Raw genomic sequence first — 20988 nt, 5'->3', positions numbered from 1 at the left:
TATACTTCTGCTCAGATCTAAACCACTTCTGCCCCCTGGAGACTTTTCAAAAACTGATCTGTACCACAGAAAACGCTGGAGACAGGTCCAGTACATAGCGGAGTTATTTTGGAAAAGGTGGCTGCTCGAATATCTCCCTCTCCTGCAAGAGCGGCAGAAATGGACACGGACCAAAAGAAACTTTGTTCCCGGGGACATCGTCCTTGTGGCAGATCACACTGCCCCTCATGGCTCCTGGCTACTGGGTCGAATCATAGAGGCCAGTTCTGATGCCAAGGACCATGTCCGTGTGATAAAGGTGCGTACAAAAACAAGTGTCCTGGAGAGGCCTGTGACCAAGGTCTGCCTGATTTTGGAGGGTGAAGATTCTGCCGTAAAGGACACTTAAAGAACAAAAGATAAGTGTACTATTAGGTTTGATAGAAGAATCAAATGATTTAATTATGTTAACTCGTATATAGAAATGGCTCCTTACCTTTTGATTTAAGTAATTGTTTTGCCTCTACAAGAACAATTAGGGACCGGCATGTAGGAGCCAATGTGAGTTTTTGTTGATTATTTTGTTTTTCCCTATCATGTGTATGTGAGTGAATGTATGTGGTGATTGACTGGGTGTGTCTAGCCCCATCTGGTGGGCACCTGGAAGGAGGGTGGAGCCAGAGAGGCAGAGAAGGCCATAAGACCCAGCAGTACTGCAGCCAGCGAGGGTTGGCTGGAAAGAGGCAACAGGTTCTTGACCGTGCTGGACCTGCAGTGGCTGTTGTTTTGTGTTACGATCAAATATCATTTGCATGCAATAAATGGTCAGAAGGGACCTACCAGAACTCTGTTATCTTCTCGTCATTCAAACTGCACGTGTCAAACCTAAGTCAAAACCAGCCTCCAAAAGGAGTCAAATGGCGACTACAACTCAAATGGAAGGAAACATTCCCTCTAACCTTTAAACTATGGATTAAAGACTTTGGGCCGAAATATGTGCCACCAGAAACTGAATTTGAATAATTTATATTTTAATTTTAATTGCTTAACTTAAATAATTGCATTAAAAAACTGAATTTGAATCACATAATTTGAATTTGTATTGTTCAATTTGAATCATTGCATTGAAAAATTGAATCTGAATTGTAATTTGAAATTGAATTTATTAGTCTGGAACTGAACATTCAGTTCTCACAATTCAAATTGAGTTCTCAAAATTCAATTTCATTTTTCTGTGACAAACATATGGGTAGTTGAGGCAGAGAGCACAGATACACAGGACGCCTCTCCGGCCAATCAGTGTGTGTGTGTGTGTGTGTGTGTGTGTGTGTGTGTGTGTGTGTGTGTGCCACGGCAGTTGCCGGTGTCTGAGAAAGTTATCACTGCCCTGCCACGGCAACTGCTGCTGTATGGGCATTTGCTTTTATTTTTTATTTTATAAAACGGTCATCAGAGTTGTATTAGACTCGCTGGCAGTAGCATTTCCAATACGTGATTTCTGCAATAATTTGTGATGTTTTCTTAATTAATCTCTCAACAGCTGCCACCGGCAACTACTGCTGCTTTGATCATCTGTTTTTATTTTTTATTTTAGAAATAATAATTTTCTGTGACCTTTTTCCTATATAGTGTATCATGATTGCATAATTGAACAACATATTTTCTCAAATATTTTCAATGGTAGAAAGCCCTCCCTAGTGCAGGATTTTAAATTAGGATCTTGCGATACACTGAGAAATGTAGACTAGCAGGCTTTATATACACGTTTGGGATTTGGGGTCTATAGGTGTGATTGGCAGTGGCAGCTGCCCCAGTTGAGACAGATGTTGAGAGATTAATTAAATCAAATTAATGCAGAAATCACATGATGGAATGTTACTTCCATCGAGTCTAATACAACAATGACAAACAAATGACCACTATGTTACGTGCTCAGAAATGTAGGTGCTGATTGACCGAAGAGGTGTCCTGTGTATCTGCACTAGATTGCTCTGCCTGTACCTGGATGTTTGTCACAGAAAATTGAAAATGAGTTGTGAGAACTGAATTTGAATTGTGAGAACTAAATGTTCAGTTCCGAACTAATAAATTCAATTTCAAATTACAATTCAGATTAAATTTTTCAATGCAATGATTCAAATTGAACAATACAAATTCAAATTATGTGATTCAAATTCAGCCTATACCTTCATGCTGTGTGTGTGTGTGTGTGTGTGTGTGTGTGTGTTCTATCATAATTGTGTGTGTGTGTGTGTGTGTGTGTGTGTGTTCTATCATAATGACTCAGGGTTCCAACAGAAGTTAGTGCTGCTCAGTTTTGATGTCTGACCTCCTGTAGTGACTTCCTGTAGTGGCGTGGTCATTTTCCTTTTCCTGCTGAAGTTTTCCTTCACTGACTGACGCACCAACAGCCAGAAGGTTAAAGTGAACAGAAGCTGGAGAGAAATAGAGAAAAACATGAAGAACAATAATTCAGTTCACTGCAGACATGTCTTCACTCTGCTGCTCAAATAAACAACATCATTTTGAGCATATTTTCTTAATTCTAGGATTCTAGCATTTCAGTTTTGTCTGTACTGATGATGTAAAGAGCCAAGAACACAGATTAGTTGATTTAAATAACTGCTGGACTCTCTCTGCAGGACATCTGTGAGAAAATATTAGTTAAATAAACTGATTAATGCAACAAAAAGAGAGTAAAGAGTATGTGACTTGATTTCAAAGACGAATAACATTTTTGTCTCCCTCCAACAGTGGGATCAGATGGTGTGATTACTGCCTGTAGAAAAGGAGAGAGTTTATCTCTGTCCAGGAGTTTGGCTCCAGTGTTGGTGTTGAGTGAAGTGTGTACTGCTTTTGGCTGTGATACTGTATCTAATCTGGCACAGGCAGGAGTTGAACTCATAATATTCTGTCAACAAGTAACAGGCCGTACCGACTGAGCCATGCCTCATGGTGCTGTGTGGAGAGATGAGCCCTACTATCTGTTTGTATCACTCAAATTCATGGATACGTTCCAGAGCCAGAAGTCAGTGTGATGAAGGGTTATATTTCATGATTAATATCATACACAATGTTATAATATGTAAGTTTACAAGTCACCCAGTATCTGTAGTCTCATCTTACCAAAGCTCCCAGTCTTAGACAGGGGTACTGAGCTCTGTCCAGTCCCAGTTGTCTGAGGCTCATGGTTCCCACTGTGGTGGGCAGTTCAGGCTGAAGCTCCATAGCCCAGACATACTGCAGACAGCACAGAGCCAGGCCATAGAGGAGGATGAACGGTGAGCATAGTGTGGCTGCATGCCGTCTGCAAAGAGAGACAGTAAAAACTGAATTCAGGTCAAAACCCTGAAACAATACATCAGCTGTAATGTGACCTGCAGAGAAATGAACTGTTGAAATCACTTTCAAACGTATGATGTGTTTGTTGATGTGAGATTTTAAATCCTGTTGATACACACTGACCTGTGATCAGGTGAATGGTGTCTCTGTCATTCGTTCGTCTGTTCTCACATTATGTAACTTTGGGCTCCGGGTCGGGAGAATTATGTAACACAGCACCAACTATTTCACTGATTTTGGTGAAAGTGTTTTTTGCCTCTGGTTTTCCCTCTGATGTCACTGACTCTGATGTCTCTGATGGACAGTGAAGTAAACTGCCAACTGTAGCTGCTCTTTGCTACAGCTAAGTAATACAATCATAACAAATACCACGTGTATTTGTTTGATTTATTGATTATGTCTTTGTTCTGATTATTATTACAACTGTCCATATTTACCACAGTGGGATTAAACTCTGAAACTGGGGGCACCAAATCACTAAAACACAAATTTTTCCATAATGTTGCTTTAATGATTTGTTCTGTCAGAGCTGCAGGCGTTAACAGTACCTGGCTCGCAGGATCCAGATGAGACAAGCCCACAGCAGCAGCACAAATGTCAGCCAGCTGTGGTACGTGATGCTCCAAACCTGAACAACAGCAGGGAAACAGCACATGAGAAAAAGAACAATTCCAGTCTGTGAGATCCATGATGCAATGCTGTATTCCTTCAACATGTGATGTTAACTGTGATAACAAAGTTAGTTAGTTACCATCATGGCTATGAGAGCACAGACATAGCTCTGCTGCATGACCACCTTTCCCAGTAGGAAAAATGGACTTTCACTCTGTTGACCACGGGGGGCGCCACTAACACCTGTCAGAAAAGAACGATCATCTCAGTGTGCAGCACAATAAACAGAGAAGATCATCAGGACAAGTGATGAGCTTTATATCATTGTATGTGAGGAGCGATACTATCTCTGCTTGTCCTGGTGATCGCACAGGTCGGAAGGTGTCACTGTGTTCTTAGACCTCAATAATTAACTTGAGTGAATCAGAGGAAGCTGTGCTCCAACTGTTGGGTATTTTGATGAACATTAATTTGTCTTCTCCCATCTTTGGTATTTAGGGAGAAGTGTGGAGAAGTGTGGAGGAGGAGTGGCACCAAACAGCTTCATTCAAATCATGCAGCTGATTTAAATCACATTTTTACATTGTGATCATTTGTGTTTAAATAAATGTTTGTGAATGACAGAACAATTTGTTGTTTTGATATAATAGGATGATGATTTTTTTGACCTTACATGACCTCCACATCGTTAAATTTATTTGTCACCTCATTCCTGATCAGAGATCAGAGATCAAACTCATGCAGGTACAGTTTTAGTTTGAGAAAATAAAGGATTGATTTCAAACCCAGATCTGGCTGACTCTCTCCAGCCATAGTTCCTGCTCTGCTGCTTTCTGTTCCTATAGACAGGAGCATGAGCTGAAAGACAAGAGCACACGAAGATACAGACATTAACTTACATATGCATGTATAGAGAGAAGTTGTGGGAGCTCTCAACAGCTTCAAGGCATGTTAGAAAGTCAAATGTCAGAGCAGTGTGCTGGTAAAGAACAGTGAAAGAGGAGAAAACAGACGGACAAAAAGGTTAGAAAGAGTCAGCCCTTGACATGATGTGAGTGTCTGACAGTGAAGTCCTAATTTAGAGTAATACAACTTAACTAGGTTGTATCAGACCCTTTCTCTGTTCTGTACAGAATATTTCATTAAGAAGCACATCTGTACACTGCAGCCATTTCTAACAAGAGGAGGAGAATAATACTGAAGAGAGAAGAACAAGTGTAACAGTGTGTCCCACTACAATCGGCAGCTTGATAAGTTTTAATATTTATTTTTTACCTGTGTGTCATCTTCATAGCTTTCTCTTGGTGGATTCCATGACCTTAACTCCACCATCTCCTCCTTTAACGCTTCCCTCTTCTCCTGCTGCTCATCCTCAACCTGCTAAACACAAACATGGCGTCTGAGAATAAACACATATCCAACAGCTTTTTTAAATGGAAAAATTACCGGGCAAAGCTTTTGCTTGGTTGCACATAGAACATATATGTTTTTCCACTGTGTTCCATTTTAACTCCTTTTCTGTCTTCTTGCTCTGCCAATGGCCAAATGTGTGAGAAATGGAGGAGCTGGACAGAGCAGGCCATTTTAGATATCCAGGTCTTCATGCAACAATTTTTTAAATTTTCAGTAGCAATAAAGAAGGAAGCAGATACCTGGCTCGATGTTCCATGACATCCTGTCTTGAGAACAGTTGCTATGGTAATGTAGAGGAGGAACAGTATTCCTGGGTTCACATAAACTGGCCAATCATGATCGGCATTAAGGTTGAGGTCATAGGGTGAGGAGCAGTTTCCTGGTATAATGATGTCCTTCAGACCAAAGAGTCTAGAGAGGAACAGGGTTAAAGAAATAAAAAGAGATCCAGTTAATTCATCACATGTTGAACAAATGCTTAGAACAAAGGATTAAAAGGATGAGGTGGATGGAAGTGTGAAAAGGTGGAATCAGTCATCTCCACAAATCTAATCTATATTCCAGAGTAATGAGAGTCACAAGCCAAGATGGTGCCGCGTGGGTGGTCACCTCTTATAGCAGCTCTGGTATCATACCACTTACACCTGCATTATTATCTATATCATGACACTTTCACCATTAGTACTCATTTCTGCACATCTGTACACTTGTCTGTTGTTTATTGGTTTCTTATGTACTGTATAGGCTGAAGTTACTGTTGTTGTTTTGCCTTTTCTATTTCTATTTTTATTCTCTATTGTACACTGCTGTAACAAGAGAATTTCCTCATCGTGGAATAAATAAAGTATAATCTACTCTATTCTAATCTAATCTAATCTAATCTAATCTAATCTAAGGGGAGTCTGATGTTCATCATGACAGGCCTAATATACTATCTGTTTTTAAGTTAAGGACCAGTCACCATCTTTTTCACCCAGTAAACGCAGAGTGTCTGTCAGACTGTATATATAATAATATATATCATATTCTGAAACTCATTTCTAGAATAGCTGTTAGTTTATCTGATCAGGTCAGTTTCATAACTTTAGATATGTCTCAGACAGACAGATTCATGTCTCATTAATTCATGTTACTAACTAAACTTCTTCCCTGGAGTTTCTGTGCTCTGTCGTCCAGCAGGTTCTCATGGATCGTGGCTGCTGCTGTGGTCCTGCATGACGTCCACTACATATATTATTACTGTCATTATTGTTACCATATCTCCATTACAGTTTATAGTTAGTTTATAGTTAATTAATGACTCTCTATCTCTCTCTATTTATCTGACCACGGTCTGGCAGACAAACTGTTATCTCTGGATAACATTTGTTATAATCACATAAATAACTTGAAATCTCGAGAAAACAGAGGAAATAAAATGTGTGAATGCATAACCTCTAGGGCTTCCGTATTATTGCAAATCTGACTGGCATAACAAAACAACAAATCATGGACATTTGACTTTAAAACATTTGAAGTTTGAAGGAACAACAATGTAAACTGTGACATTGAATTTTATCAGGTGTTGATCTCTGGCTTGTCTTTCATCTTCTTTGCATAAAGAGAATAGAAAGCCAGCTACTGACAGCAGTGATGCTTCAAATGTGGCCTCAAAACCACAGAATTTATACTTCATTCGACTATTAATTACACATGTCAAAGTTTTATGCTTTACTAATAAGAAACCACAGAGTCCAAAGTCAGAGCCAGAAAAGGCCTGTGGTCAACCCTGTAACAAGATAGTGACACACTGACAGGAGAAATGAGCAGCAATATATGAGAGAAACATCTAAAAATGGATCTGAAATAAAGAGCTGATAGTCTTCATAAAACACTCAGCTCAAACACATACGGGGTCAACTGAGAAGGAAAGCTCTTACACTACACAATAGACACACATTCATAGCAATTTGGGGTTCAATATCTTGCTTCAACTTGACTGGGGGAGCCAGGATTCAAACCCGCAACCCTCTAATTACTAGACAATCCACTGTACCTGAGCCACAGCAGTTTGCAGTACTGTTGAATTGTACTGCTGTGTGTTTTTATTATTTTGTCCACTCTATTTATATAAATAACACGTCTCTGTATAATGCAATCCAGTTCAATCACACCCCAAACTACACCTCCTGAATGATCATTAAGTCGAATCAAAACCTCAGCTAAGAGCTCTCTAATTTTCATAAATCATAAGTCAACTCATAAATATCCGTTTCCTTATGACCTCTGTATCCGTGTTACAGTGACTCGTACGTTGACTCATACATTGACAGGCTGTAGCTGAGTGAGGCCATTGTACTCTGCTGGAGAACAGTGGGATGAATCACTCCTTTCAATTTGTTTTGAGTCACTGCCCAAAGTGAAAGAGTTTAAGTATCTCTAGTGAGAGGAGACCCAGCTGGACATTACTGACAGATGCAGAACACCCCAGGGAGATTATGGGAACATCCCAGTTCCCTTTTTGATCACTCCTCATTTAACCCAGCAACAATTCATCTTGAGGGATGTTTCTTTAATTCCATCTGAGAATTGAGGACCAAAGAGAGGCCACTGAGAAGACATGAAGGGGAATACAAACACTAGTCTTCATGGGTGTCCTTTAATGGACTGACACACCCCGTTATGTGAAATCTGTTTGTGATTGGACACTGGAGCTGATCTGATACTACATCACTGCAGGACAAATAGTGTAAATATGTTTAAACCCTATTAAGAATTTTCTAAGATGTTTGGAATATTTGCATTTCCGTCATCTGACTGTCACAAATTTGCTGGTTGCAGGTAACTTTGTCGGATGGTTGATAGTTGCAAAGTGACAGAATACATGCAGTGTCACTGAGATGCAAGAACCATTAGCTCATTTGTTCGCTAACATTATCTCAAAATACCATCTGAGTGGATGTGTTATTTATAGATTGCTGAATTACTTCTTCAGCTAACTTAATACTAACTCATGTATGGATTTAAGCCAACAATAAATTATGTAACAGTACAAAACAAAGGTGCAAATTGGTTTCTGCTAGGCAAGAGTAACATAAAGCATGGACCAACTAGTAACTGTAACTGAAGCCAAGCTGGGATTGGCAGGCTTGGTTGTGCAGTTATGGAGCCAATGGTCCAAATAAAATATATGTATAAGACTATAATATAAATTTGATCTAAGTTGAGCAATGCACTTTCGAGAACAGACCAATACAAAGCAAAATACAAAATAATGTAGGTTTGCAGGTTGTGAATCATATCCTTGTTGGCAATAAGATGCCTGGTCTTGTTGACCAGAGCCAGGAGTTCAGTTTGTGCAGCCAGTCGTTGAACAGGTTGCAGGTATTTTGCACAAGTAATTTAAACTTAAACTGGAGTGAAATATTATAGTACTCTTTCCACCACTTCATATGTACAGTCTGCAAATTTCCTAATACTCAAAAACCAGAAAAACATGAAAAAACGGTTGGATCAAATCCAGCAGACTTATTATCATTCATAGAAATAACTATGTCAGGATGTTCCTATTCCTGTGAGTCACAAATAACACATTATTCTAAAGACAGAAATAAAAACATGCCCACACACATGCATAGTGTGCTGACAGTTGGGTATCCCCCTTAGGTAAAGGTCAGATTTGGTTGACTGATCAACAGCTGGTGAAATGATACTGAGACCTGGCAAGAACCGTGGTGATGATAGACGAGAGAGAAAGACATGAGAGAGGTCGTACGTCACGGTGGAATGCTGCACTGCTCGCTCATCTTCCTACAGTTTAGCTAATAAGGTGAGGCATCAGCTGCTAGCTCGTCATTCCACACATACCAGCCCAGAAATCACTCTCTCCTCACATTCCACTCCAAGTCACACATTTGCTTTCTGTTTTCTTCTCTTTGTCTCAAAACTTTCCACGAAGATTCCACACATTGCAAGCAAACTATGAATAGATACTGAAGGTTTTCTGAGAGGAAGGAACATGAGCCCAGGAATATCATCAATTATCCGCTAAACTATGAAGACAACAAGCAACACATTGGGAGTACAAAGCAATATCTAGGTCACAGAGCAAAAGAAGATGCAGGAGTCATTCCAGATATATGTAGGTGATAGTGCTGCAGACTGAAAATATTTTCATTTGTTTTATATGTAAATTTCTTTTCAGACACTAAACAGACACAGTAGAGGGTGCTGTTTTCTGCCATACCAGAAACTTCTGAGTCACAAAACAGGCATTTTCGGACTGGAAGAACTTTTCCATCTTTTAATTTTTAGGTCTACAGAAACCTGAAGACTTTTTCTAAATCAATCTTAAAGGGCCAATGCAGTCCATAAAAATGAATGGTAAATGGACTGTACTTATATATCTCCTTTCTAGTCTTCCGACCACTCAAAGCTCTTTTACATTACATCTGATCACCCATTCACACACATTCATACACTGATGGCATTAGCTGCCATGCAAGGTGCCAACTGCTCATCAGTTGAGCTAACCATTCATACACATTCACACACCGATGGCACAGCCTTCAGGAGCAATTTGGGGTTCAGTATCTTACCCAAGAACACTTACACATGCACATGCAACTAAATCAGTACCCAAACTCCAAGCCTACACAGAGTAGAGATGAAACTACACTATTAAGTTTTATGTTTTGTTAAAAATATCCAGCATAGTGTCACGGGTTAGGGGATAGGGTATCATACCCCCTCCTAGGTCAAGGACACAAATGTGCAGAGAGACCAGAGCAAACCTATACACCTGTTTTACATTCATACTGATCAGGCTTCACTGCGCTCTGCATCTTTTTTCACTAATGTGTGAGTGTTTCAACGCCCCTTTCTCAAAACAACTACAGCACTCAAGCACTAACCCAGATAGCATGGTAACATTTATTCAACATTGAAATTCCATCAGAGTCATCGTTTCTGTTGAGGTTGAATCTTCAAGGCTGGATGACACTGAATCAATGTCAATAATTCTTTCCTTTTTAATGCTGAGAAGAGAAACATTGAATCAATGTTGGTCTGCTATCTGGGGATTGGTTTAATGTTATTTCAATGTAAGTTTAATTATAAAACAGTGATTGATTTAAAGTTGAACTAACATTGATTTTATGTCTATCTTGATCTATTTTTCATCATTGAAATAACATTATTTTAGGGTGCAAACCTGATGAAGAATTGAAATGTTATATTTCAGTGTTGATCAACATTGATTCAGTGACAGTTTTGTTGATGTATCAACATTGAGTCAATGTTGCGATCTGGGGCCCTCTGTTTCCTCAAAAGCACAGGACAGTTTGCAGACAGGAAAATACAGCCCTTTATTGTTTTATGTGAATTCATGGTATTATTTTCAAATTCATGGTGATGAGTATGTTTGTTAGAAAGAATCTGTTACTTTGTGGTGACTTATTGTTTCATGAAAGCATTTGAATTGAAACAGTTTCTGGTTTCAGGTTGGCTGCAGTCTTACCTGGCCCATAGACTGTGTGGGGGGAACACGGCCTGTGCCAGCAGACTCTGGTACAAGTACAGACACACCATGTGACCAGACGTGAAGAAGCCCACCATTACACACAGTGCATTGAAACCCAGGTGACTGATGGGAAAGTGGCACGCCCACCACGTGCACACACCGACGAAAAGCAGGAAGTAGATGGCTGAGAAGGCAGATGGCAGGGTGATGCCTGGGAGCAAAGAGGAGGAGAGAATGCTTTCAGAAAAAATGGATGACACTTCTTTCCCATAAATGCAAAGACAACTGTCTGTACTCGATGCACAATGTCAACATTTTTCAATATTTTTATAAGTCAGAAGACTGCTTTGAGTAATTCGTCATGCTCATAGGTTGATTGCATGTGCACCTTCTCAAATATCAGTCCACAAGCTACTGTAGCCTACAGACATTTTCACTTTTACAACTGCAGCATCACGTCTCATCTATTGCCTGCTGACTTTTAGGTACCTCTACTCTTTTTGTCTGTGTCTCTCTGCTTCTTCAGGACTTTTCATATGGAAAAGCTTCGGGAAGTTCCCCTTTCACTTTCCTGGCTGCCTTTGTGCATCATTTATATGAAGCTCGCTGAGCTTTAATCACTTTCTGAGACCATGACTGTGCTCTGATCTGATATGACTGTGCTGGTTGCAGGTCATGGAACAGATTTCTGTTAAAAACACAAAGTGGGAGATTATCCTAGCTAATCAGACTATTAAACTTTGCCCCCTTGGATTTTTGGTGTACCTTCAAAGGATCTTACCCTGACTCATTGTTTTGAACACTTTTCACCTGATCATTATTTTAGATTTATATGAGGGCACGCAGAGTTAGATAGATAGTTTTAGAAAACTGATTTGTGTTCTTAACTATATAATTCATGCATGTGATTTACTCATTTGAACTTTATGTTTGGCTTTTTAAACAATGTTCTGTTATCTTAATTCTTGTAACATATGCTGTATTGTTCAAGGCTGCGTTCAGGTCTCTACATCTGGCCGGCTTTGTTTCTTTTTTGCAGGTCCAGTGGAAACGATGGTATGAATCAGATCAGATAATCATAGTTGACACATCGTCAGCAAGATATGAAGCCACTGCGAGAGCTACAGCAGCAGCTGGCTGCTACGGTAATGAAAATCAAACAAACATCTCCTCCAGTATGAGAGCACACACAACAATGTTAATGGCTTTCCTGACAGACTGGCCACACATGACAGACTTTCTGTGTTTATTAATGGCTGTCAGTAGACTCTGTGACGAGTGTAAACAGCCTGAGCTGAAATCCGAATTTGATCATCAAGTTTGAACCAGATACCACCGCCTGGATTGTTCTCACACTTCTTCTTCAGCTTCTTCTTCTTCTTCTTCTTCTTCTTCTTCTTCTTCTTCTTCTTCTTCTTATTCTTTGTGTGTTGTAAAATCATTTGGAAACCTGAGTAGGTAATGCTGTTACATATATCCTACCAGCCAACGCCAGCAGGCTGATGGCCAAGATTCTCCCCAGGTCCCGCAGAACTTTCCGGGCTGTGGCCTTCAAACGCTCAGCCAGCTGCTTGGCTCTGGTTGCTGTTGAAACCTCCTCTTCAGGGTCACCGGGTAATGACCTCTCTTCTTCATCTTCATCTCCTGATGGCTCTTCCTCCTCCTCCTCCTCCTCCCCATCCTCCTTCTCATCATCTGTGGTTTTGTCTGTTGGATCTTCTAGCTAAGGTGGGAAAGGGACAAAATGAAAATTTCAGCTTTGTCACATGTTAAACACACATAAGAGTCTAAAATAATAGTAAAATGGTAGTAAAATAATAATTCAGACTAATAGTGAACTCTCCAACTATCTTCCAACAGTATGAAGTCTCTCAGATCAAAACAGCAAACTTATGATGGAAAGAAAAACTTGATTGATCAACTGATTAAGTATCAGCATACATAAGCAAAGATCCTTGATTTGAGGTCAATATAAACAGAATAGAGAAGAAGAGGCAGCTCTCATTTACCCTCACAGCAAAGATCTGTACAGCCTGACAAGCAGCCATTCTGAAAGTCTTTGAGTGCTGCTGGAAACATAACTTGTCATCCAAGAGAGATGGATGTTTAGAAGCCACAAACATTTCACATACATTTGATTCCATGATCAATTCATTTAAAAGCTGATCTCTCATTTCAGCATACAGCCCCTGCTAAGTTCCTTCAATAAAGCTCTTTAAGTCAGTGCTCAGTTATTTGGACTACAGCACTCCACTAATGGAATAACCAAGCCTGTAAGCATGTTGAGAGCAAGATTTTTGCTTGGGAGTTATAAAAAAAGAGAATTTCTGAAGCATGTGTAAGAACATTGTGGAAACATTATGGAAACATTATGGAAACGGAAAGTGGTAAAAAAAAAGGCAAAATATCTGAGCTTCTCCTTTCAGTCTTTTTACTTCCACATTCTGTAATGTCAGGTATCAAGTAGGGTAACAAGGAACACATGGAACAGGACTCAGACTACAGAGACAGAAGTGGTGCAGAACAATGATTTCATTGCAAATGATAATGAACAAAAAACTTGATGAGACAGGAAAAGGTCAAAATCAGAAGAACAGACCAAAATCCATAACCATCAAGTAAAATGACAGGAAGTAAGGTTACAGACACACGGAGAGTGGAGAATTACAAAATAAAACAGGGAACACTAAACGCCAAGGTGCCGCTCTGTGTGGCTGCACCATCTCCACCATCTCTATCCACATTTGCATGTCTATGAGCCCTTTGTGTGTATGTGTGTGTGTGTGAGTGTGTGGTTGTATTTCGGGTAGAAAATGCATGTAAAAAACTTAAGTGAAAAAAGAATTTCCCCTTGAAGGATCAATAAAGTATCTATTCTATTCTATTCTATTCTATTCTATTCTATTATTCAAAACCCAAAATCACACACACACCCCTACACTGTCTTATTCACTATGACAAAATGATGTTTGGATATGTTTTTCCATTAGAATGAATGGATAGATTGATAGATTGAAGTTTCTTATGCACTTCATTGTGTGATGTTTCTGTAAACATTTGATTGCCAGATAAATCCATGACTGTTTCATGTCTGCTTCCTATGACAGCAACTCGTCCAGCAACATCACTGACAAAGCTGCTGTCTCCAGACACAGAGGCCAGATGTTACGCAGTGACAAACTTTTGTTATGGACACTGATGTCAAACAATCTTTTCAGGATACCTGCGTTATGTTCCTGTCTGTGTGTAACACTTTGACTTGAATATAAACTAATACATACTCAACAATAGCTGAGAGGTGATATAAATCAGAGTTTCACCTTTGCAGGATTCTTGTTTATTGGTTACAGAAAGTTGAGTGTGTCTGAGCTAAAGTGTATGTAAAGTGTGGTAGGCTCCCTGCTCCTACACACTCTGCTCATACTGCAGGTTATGTTGAGTTTATGGAGGAGGGTAGGAGCCCCGGTTGTACCACTTTTCTTTACTTCAGTGTTAAAGATGCAACACAGGCTCAGGTTCCTTCACAAAATCACAACATAGGTCTGATTAAGAACAACCACAGAAACCCCTCCTTCTGATTTGTGCAGTTGCCAACAAGTGTAAATACACATTCACCCATGTACCCGCAGAGTAATCTAATATCCCAGCGAACACACAGTATAGAGAAGTACCAGCCATGACCAGCCACTCAGTCATGATATACAGTAACAGGTGGCAAAGCTCAAATGTTTCTTATTACTGAGCCAGGAATATCATACAAACTCACACTCCTCCTACTAAATGACTTTCCCACTGTGTATGAAAAAGACCCAGAGGACAAAGGTCAGAGAGGGATGACTAGTTAGCTGGGGGGTGAAGGGGGGCTCTGAGTTATTATATTACATACAGGCCAAAATTATTAGAACACTTGGCATACTTAAGAGGTTTCAGTTGTTTTTGTTGAATTGGTCATTAAAATACCCATAAAATGAATGAAATATCTACAATGTCATCATTATGCTCTATAAACCATAGAATAGAGATATCATAAGGAGATTAAGGTGATTTTCCTTAAAAAACAAGCTGGCCTGTGTCTTATGATGCAGTCCAAGCACAGTAAAGTCACTTTAGACCGCCATGATGCCATCAATATGTTTGTATTGTGAAGAAATGAAGAAATAATCTGCTAATAATCTGATTGCGTGGCTGGCTGTCAGTATTTCACACTAGAGAGAATAGAGAGTTTATATTTCTTTGACTGAGAAGAAATTAAATTTTAAATTGAAAATGAATTAAAATTCACTGTCATACTATTTGAACAGGTCAGATTCATATCATGATCAGACAGACACCGGCACAGTGTCTTCATGAAGACCAGATGCTGCAGGTAAGGCTGCTTGATTTGACTTGCCCAAGAAAAAATGTCTTGATTGATTGAGACTTGGACCAAATGACTTTAGTCACATGTCTGCCTTCAGCTATGACTCTCTCTCTCTCTCTCTCTCTCTCTCTCTCTCTCTCTCTCTCTCTCTCACACACACACACACACACACACACACATACACACAAACACACAGACACACACAGACATGCACACACACAGTGACTCACCGATGTGATGTTGGCAGCAGCCACCATTTCTCGGTTCCTGACCAATCTGCTGCAGAGGATGACTGTTACCAAGGCAACCACACATACACCCAGGTCGGGACACAGAAGGCGTAACACACTCCAAGGATCCTCTAGGGGAAGCCTATGAGACACACACACACACACACACACACACATTTATATACATACATATATATATATATATATATATATTTGAAAAGGTCAAGGAAGGTCAAACACTTCTTGCATATAGAGGCAACTGAAAATCTGATATTCTGATATTTGTTACAATAATCTACTCTGCACACAATGGCACTGCCAATCCAAGTGCTTCTCTTCATACTTGAGACTTATTTTATTTATATGTTTTAATATTTAGTTAATGTTCTGTATGTTACATAGTGAATATGTTATATTAATTCTATAAATACATTTGTGTCATTCCCCAATGGTGGCAAATAAGATTCATCTACTTCATGTTTTATATTACTTGAAATGTATGGACATTCCCTTTTCCCAATAGCAGACTATCAACTGAATAGACCAGCTCATATATTTTTATTAATAACATTTGCCTTAATCAGCCTCCACTCATCCAACCCAACAGTGGGGCAGATAACCAGTGCTACACTTAATCAAACAATAGCTCCATACCTGGACAGTCCTATGTGTCTGCTTATGGTGTCCCATTGTGAACAGTTATCCCCGATGGCGATGGTGAGAGGAGGATATGTATAGAGGACTGTCTGGAAGCAGATATGAGCAAGGACAAATAGTAGACTGGTACCGAACACCGCTCTGATGAACCGACCTGTGTGACCTGGAAGACAAAGAAACAAGAAGCATAGAGGATGAACAAACCTACAGGAAACAGACAAACAAACAAAACACTATACACCAAGTGAGATGAGGGAGATGGGCTGTGTTTAGCCTAACACAGCACAGAGGACTAAGAAAAGAACTGTTAGTGTAGCTGCATCAGATACAACTTAAACTATAAACTAATAATGGACATATCCTCCTGACATTAATGACATGATGCCATGAGAGTTGGTATCCACTGGCCTGAAGGTTGAAATCCAGACTGCCAGACTTTACCATGTAAAGCCGCCACAGGAAGTGAAGTCAATTTGAACAGTGACATGGACTGCACACGTCAGTCCTGCGTTTGGCTTCATTGTTGATGAATCACTGCAGCCATCAGCTGCCTGTCTGTCCTTCACACATTACGGAGCCAACTGGGAATGCTAAATGTCATGTCAGAAGTTAACCCCTCTCTTCATGTCTCTAACTTCCAAACATTGGTGGAGCGCAGAGGTGTAGAGATGTAGGGTTAGGTTTAATAGGGCGAGGTGTGTATGAGTAGTGTGATCAAGATAAAGTTGTGAAGAAACCTGTGACAGGCTGTCAGCAGGCACACAGTGAAGAGGATTTCAGCAGCCTCATAAATAAAGCTGTACCCGTCAAGTCTGAAACATTTGCTGCATGTCAGCCTGTGTCGGCAGCTGTGGTATGGACATAAACACAGTGGGCTTAACAATTCAAATGTGCCATAAACTTTGAGGAAAGCCTTTCAGAACTCACACATTGTGTAAACACAGTCGAAAACCCAAATATATTTAACCTCACACAGCAAATATTCACAACTTAAAAACTGAAACTGGATCATGTTTGGCATTTTTGCTTGGAAAATGATGATTGAAACAGCAGTGACTAAGGTGAAGGAGATAAATCACACACAGACTAAACACACTGTGTCAGGCATTTTTACAGTTGACTCAAAGCTGAGGCTGCCGGAGGACAGAGTGTGCGGGGGGTCACAGTGGTGCAGCTTCCCCTTCCACTGTTTGTATTTCCAGCCCAGCCCTCTCTGGATGGAAATCACCTTCATACACAGCTACCAGTGTGTATGTGTGTGTGTGTGTGTGTCTGTCTGTCTGTTTGCATGTGTGTGTGTGCGTGTTTTGGTAGATTCCACTGAAATAAATTAATGTAACTACTACTATTGATGTGACTAATCTCTGCAGAAGCTTTAATCGTTAGTTGCATGGATTTACTGTTTTTCTAAGGTAACATATAAGTTCTTTAAGAATGACTGTTTCTGTTACTCTATGAAAATGGGTCATATAAGTAGAGGGAAGCAAAGGTGTCACCACAGGCTGTAGAAAAGTACGGAGGTAGCACCTGTGGCACCACTTGTTGTTATAATATATATTATATGTTGTTATAATAAGTTATAATACTTTTTAAAACCAAAACGTCCTAATTTACAGCCTCATGGAGCCGACATACGACATAAGCTGAGACACGTCTCAAATCAAACACCAAACATACCAAAACATAGTTAGTTTTTAGTAAAGATAGCTGAGAACTCTTAATTTCTTGAATAAAATGTGTTTAATTGATCTCTTTCACATCAGATATCATATATAAAATCAAGTGTACTGTATGTGTATCAGTGTTTTTCCTTCTGTCTAGTGTCCCTCCATCCCAATGCTTGTGGGACATCAGTAAACCATACTCCATCCATTACCTACAGTCACTTGTTCTTTGCAGGTTTGTGGACTGCTCAAGCTTCAACACCAGACAAGTAACCACTACAGACAATAGTGACACTGATTATTCCTGCTGCTAGTGATTTTTATGGTCAATATCCACTCAACAAAAATATATAAAAACATTTTTTTACTTGTAGTAAAAGGTTGATTTCAATCAAATTCTGTTCAGAAAGATGATAAATGTTGAAAAATGTTCAAATAAATGATCTTGAAAAAATATGACTTAGCTGTACTCTTTCCCTTACACTAAAAAAAAAAAAGAAATATTGACTTTAATTTTGGGGTTTTTTTGTCAACAGGTTCCATGTAATTGTATTGTTATTTAAAATCAAACATTTTTGAGTTTAAATAACTTAATACAATTATGTGGAACCTGTGGACAAAATAAATTCAATTAAAGTCAACGTTTCATTTTTTTTAGTTGTTGGGATATCAAGGTAAGCCAAAAAATATATATACATTTTTTGGAATTCAAATGTATGAACAGATGCATGTTGAGTCTGTTAAAACATGACAGGACTGTTCCTCTTCACCATGGTTGCAGCACTGACAACAAATAATGTCATGAAAGAAGAAGAAAACGAGCATTCATACAGATTCCCTCAGCCAAAAGGTTTTTTTTCATTCTCATGTGGCTTTATTCCTGATCATGTGCAGCTCTGCAGTCAGTATCCCAACTAAATAAACAACTACACTGACACTGACCCTCTAACATCCTCAGTAAACATTCTCATGAATGCCATCCTTTATTACATGTGACAAATAAAATTGTTCCAAAACAAACAGCGATAGAGTCTTGTTATCCTATCATGTTATAAAATGTTAATGGGTAGCATTTTAGCAAAGCAGCGGGGCTGCTCTCCCTCCTACTGACACTTCTGCACTGTGATCCAATATTAAATAATGACTGAGCCATGAAACACAGTGCTGTGTTCCATCTGGCCTTGAATCTCATTTAGACGGGTTAACACACGCTACACAAACAGATTTTATCTCTTATTTATACTAAGTATACTTAAGTATACACAGTCTTTTTGTTTCAGACAAACTTATCACAGTGAGCATCTGCAGGTCTCCATCTGTTCTTCACTTGCCTCCACACCTGCTCGTCATTTCCCAGTAAGCTTCCCCAGTATATACTGGCCACCCTATACTGCATTCCAGAAGACTCAAAATTCGGAAATTTCTGACCTTCTAAAAGTAGAATGGAACGCCACTAAAAGTTAGGGTTCCTACTTTCCATCTACCCCGACTTCATGAAGAAACGTCACGTCACACACACTTTTCTTGTACATTTCAGTCAACAGGGGAGGGGGTCAGATGTATGTGCAGCCTACAGTATTAAGTGTATTAAGTTAGTGAGCTTCCAAATATAAAAGTGCCTTGAAACAAAAAGTATAATGTCGTCTGTTACCCCATGTGCCTCTCCTGTTTATGTATGCAAGGCTACACTGCTGAGAGTTCAATTATGTGTACACAAAGAAATATAACAAGTCATACTTTTACATTTTACTTGCTCTGTTTTCTTGTTGTTTTCATTTGTTTGTTTTATAAATAACTCAAGAAAATTGAGTTAGCCTTGCTGTAGGTACCGAAGGGTGCCAGTTCACGCCAGGAGGTGAACTGGCACCACCTCCAGCTACCAGTCCACCTTCCATGTTTGGTCCATGTGAGACTTGAACCGCTGCCGCCCCTTTATAACAAATGTTATCCAGAGATAACAGAATCATTTTCTATTCTTTAGATAACGAGATCATTTTCCCAACATAATGCCATAATTAATTTGAGATCTCGAGAAAAAAAAAGGGCGGTCTTGTATATTAAATCATTGTAATTGTAACATTCTCATGCTCCTCTGACATTGCTGAACTGAATGATGTTTCCTGCAATGATTTAATATACTAGACTATAATTTTGTTTTCTGGAGATCTCATATTAATTATGTCGTTATCAAAGAAAAACAAAGTTTTGTTTTCTCAAGAAAATTATTCTGTTATCTCAGGATAACATTTGTTATTTTAACATAATGATTTGCTCACGTGGCTTTTCCTATCACTGCTATGCAGATGACACTCAGCTGTATCTGTCATTTCCTCCTAAAGACCCCTCGATCTCTGCATGGGTCTCTGATTGCCTCTGAGACATCGCCACATGGATGAAGGCACATCACTTCCGGCTGAACCTCTCAAAAACTGAACTGCTGGTCCTCCCAGCCAAACCTACTATACACCACGACATCAACATCAAAACTGACTCCCTATGTCTGGAGAAACTTAGGGGTTATGATTGATGACCAACTAACCTTCTCCAATCATGTCGCCTCAGTTGCCTGGTCATGCCACTTAGCTTTACAACAACACTTTACAACATCAGGAAGACCTTTAGCTCTTCAGAGAGAACCTCCTCCAACACTACCTACGACTGGACATGATAAATCTATCCCTTTAAGAATTGTCACAGCACTAACAGCAGCACTAACGCTTTCTTATCACACTGTACCTTGATTGTTCCCTTCTCTGTAAGTTGCTTTCGATAAAAGCATCAGCTAAATGACACAGCTAAATGTAAATGTGACACAAAAAATAGAGGAAATAAAATGTATGAATGGCTTGTATGAATATGACTTAGGGCTTAGGGCTTCTGTAGAAGTGTCATAGTAATTTGGAGGTTGGGAATTGGACATTTCAACTGGCCGTTTCTGACCTCCCAACATTAGTTTCCAGCTACATGGGTTGGGTATTGTAAATCCGACTAAATTCGACCCTGTTTTCGCTGTGACCCTTTGCCTGTTTTTTTGGATACTTTTGTCTACATGCCAAGCCTCTTAGATTTGTTCAGCTGTTTGGATTGACTACCAAAAAACCACACAGGGAGTGCATATAGTGTTAAGTTGAGTAAAGTGCTTTCAGTCTTTACACATGTAAAAGCACTGTTTCATTCTAAATGCTAAACTGCAGTCAGTGAACAGCAGTCTCGCACAGCAAGTCCTTTCTT

At 39.5% G+C, this 20988-nt stretch overlaps 1 protein-coding gene across 3 annotated transcripts in view; it reads right to left on the bottom strand.

Annotated features, from left to right (window-relative positions):
* The window catches only part of piezo1 (piezo type mechanosensitive ion channel component 1 (Er blood group)), an 85042-nt gene that overhangs the window by 35051 nt on the left and 29003 nt on the right, over nucleotides 1–20988 (bottom strand). For 2 of the 3 annotated variants that reach the window (XM_027276619.1, XM_027276620.1), the window contains exons 3-13: nucleotides 16091–16256; nucleotides 15437–15578; nucleotides 12329–12569; nucleotides 10844–11057; nucleotides 5586–5757; nucleotides 5209–5313; nucleotides 4719–4791; nucleotides 4073–4176; nucleotides 3870–3949; nucleotides 3106–3286; nucleotides 2309–2414 (exon numbers count right to left, since the gene is read on the bottom strand). In XM_027276619.1, coding sequence (XP_027132420.1) covers nucleotides 2309–2414; nucleotides 3106–3286; nucleotides 3870–3949; nucleotides 4073–4176; nucleotides 4719–4791; nucleotides 5209–5313; nucleotides 5586–5757; nucleotides 10844–11057; nucleotides 12329–12569; nucleotides 15437–15578; nucleotides 16091–16256 — 1584 coding nt within the window. The remainder of the gene's footprint in view (nucleotides 1–2308; nucleotides 2415–3105; nucleotides 3287–3869; nucleotides 3950–4072; nucleotides 4177–4718; nucleotides 4792–5208; nucleotides 5314–5585; nucleotides 5758–10843; nucleotides 11058–12328; nucleotides 12570–15436; nucleotides 15579–16090; nucleotides 16257–20988) is intronic. The other variant, XM_027276621.1, reaches the window with a different exon arrangement.

The sequence above is a fragment of the Larimichthys crocea genome, unplaced genomic scaffold, assembly GCF_000972845.2.
Source record: "Larimichthys crocea isolate SSNF unplaced genomic scaffold, L_crocea_2.0 scaffold469, whole genome shotgun sequence".
Taxonomy (NCBI): Eukaryota; Metazoa; Chordata; class Actinopteri; family Sciaenidae; genus Larimichthys; species Larimichthys crocea.
This window is presented reverse-complemented; position numbering and strand designations above follow the sequence as displayed.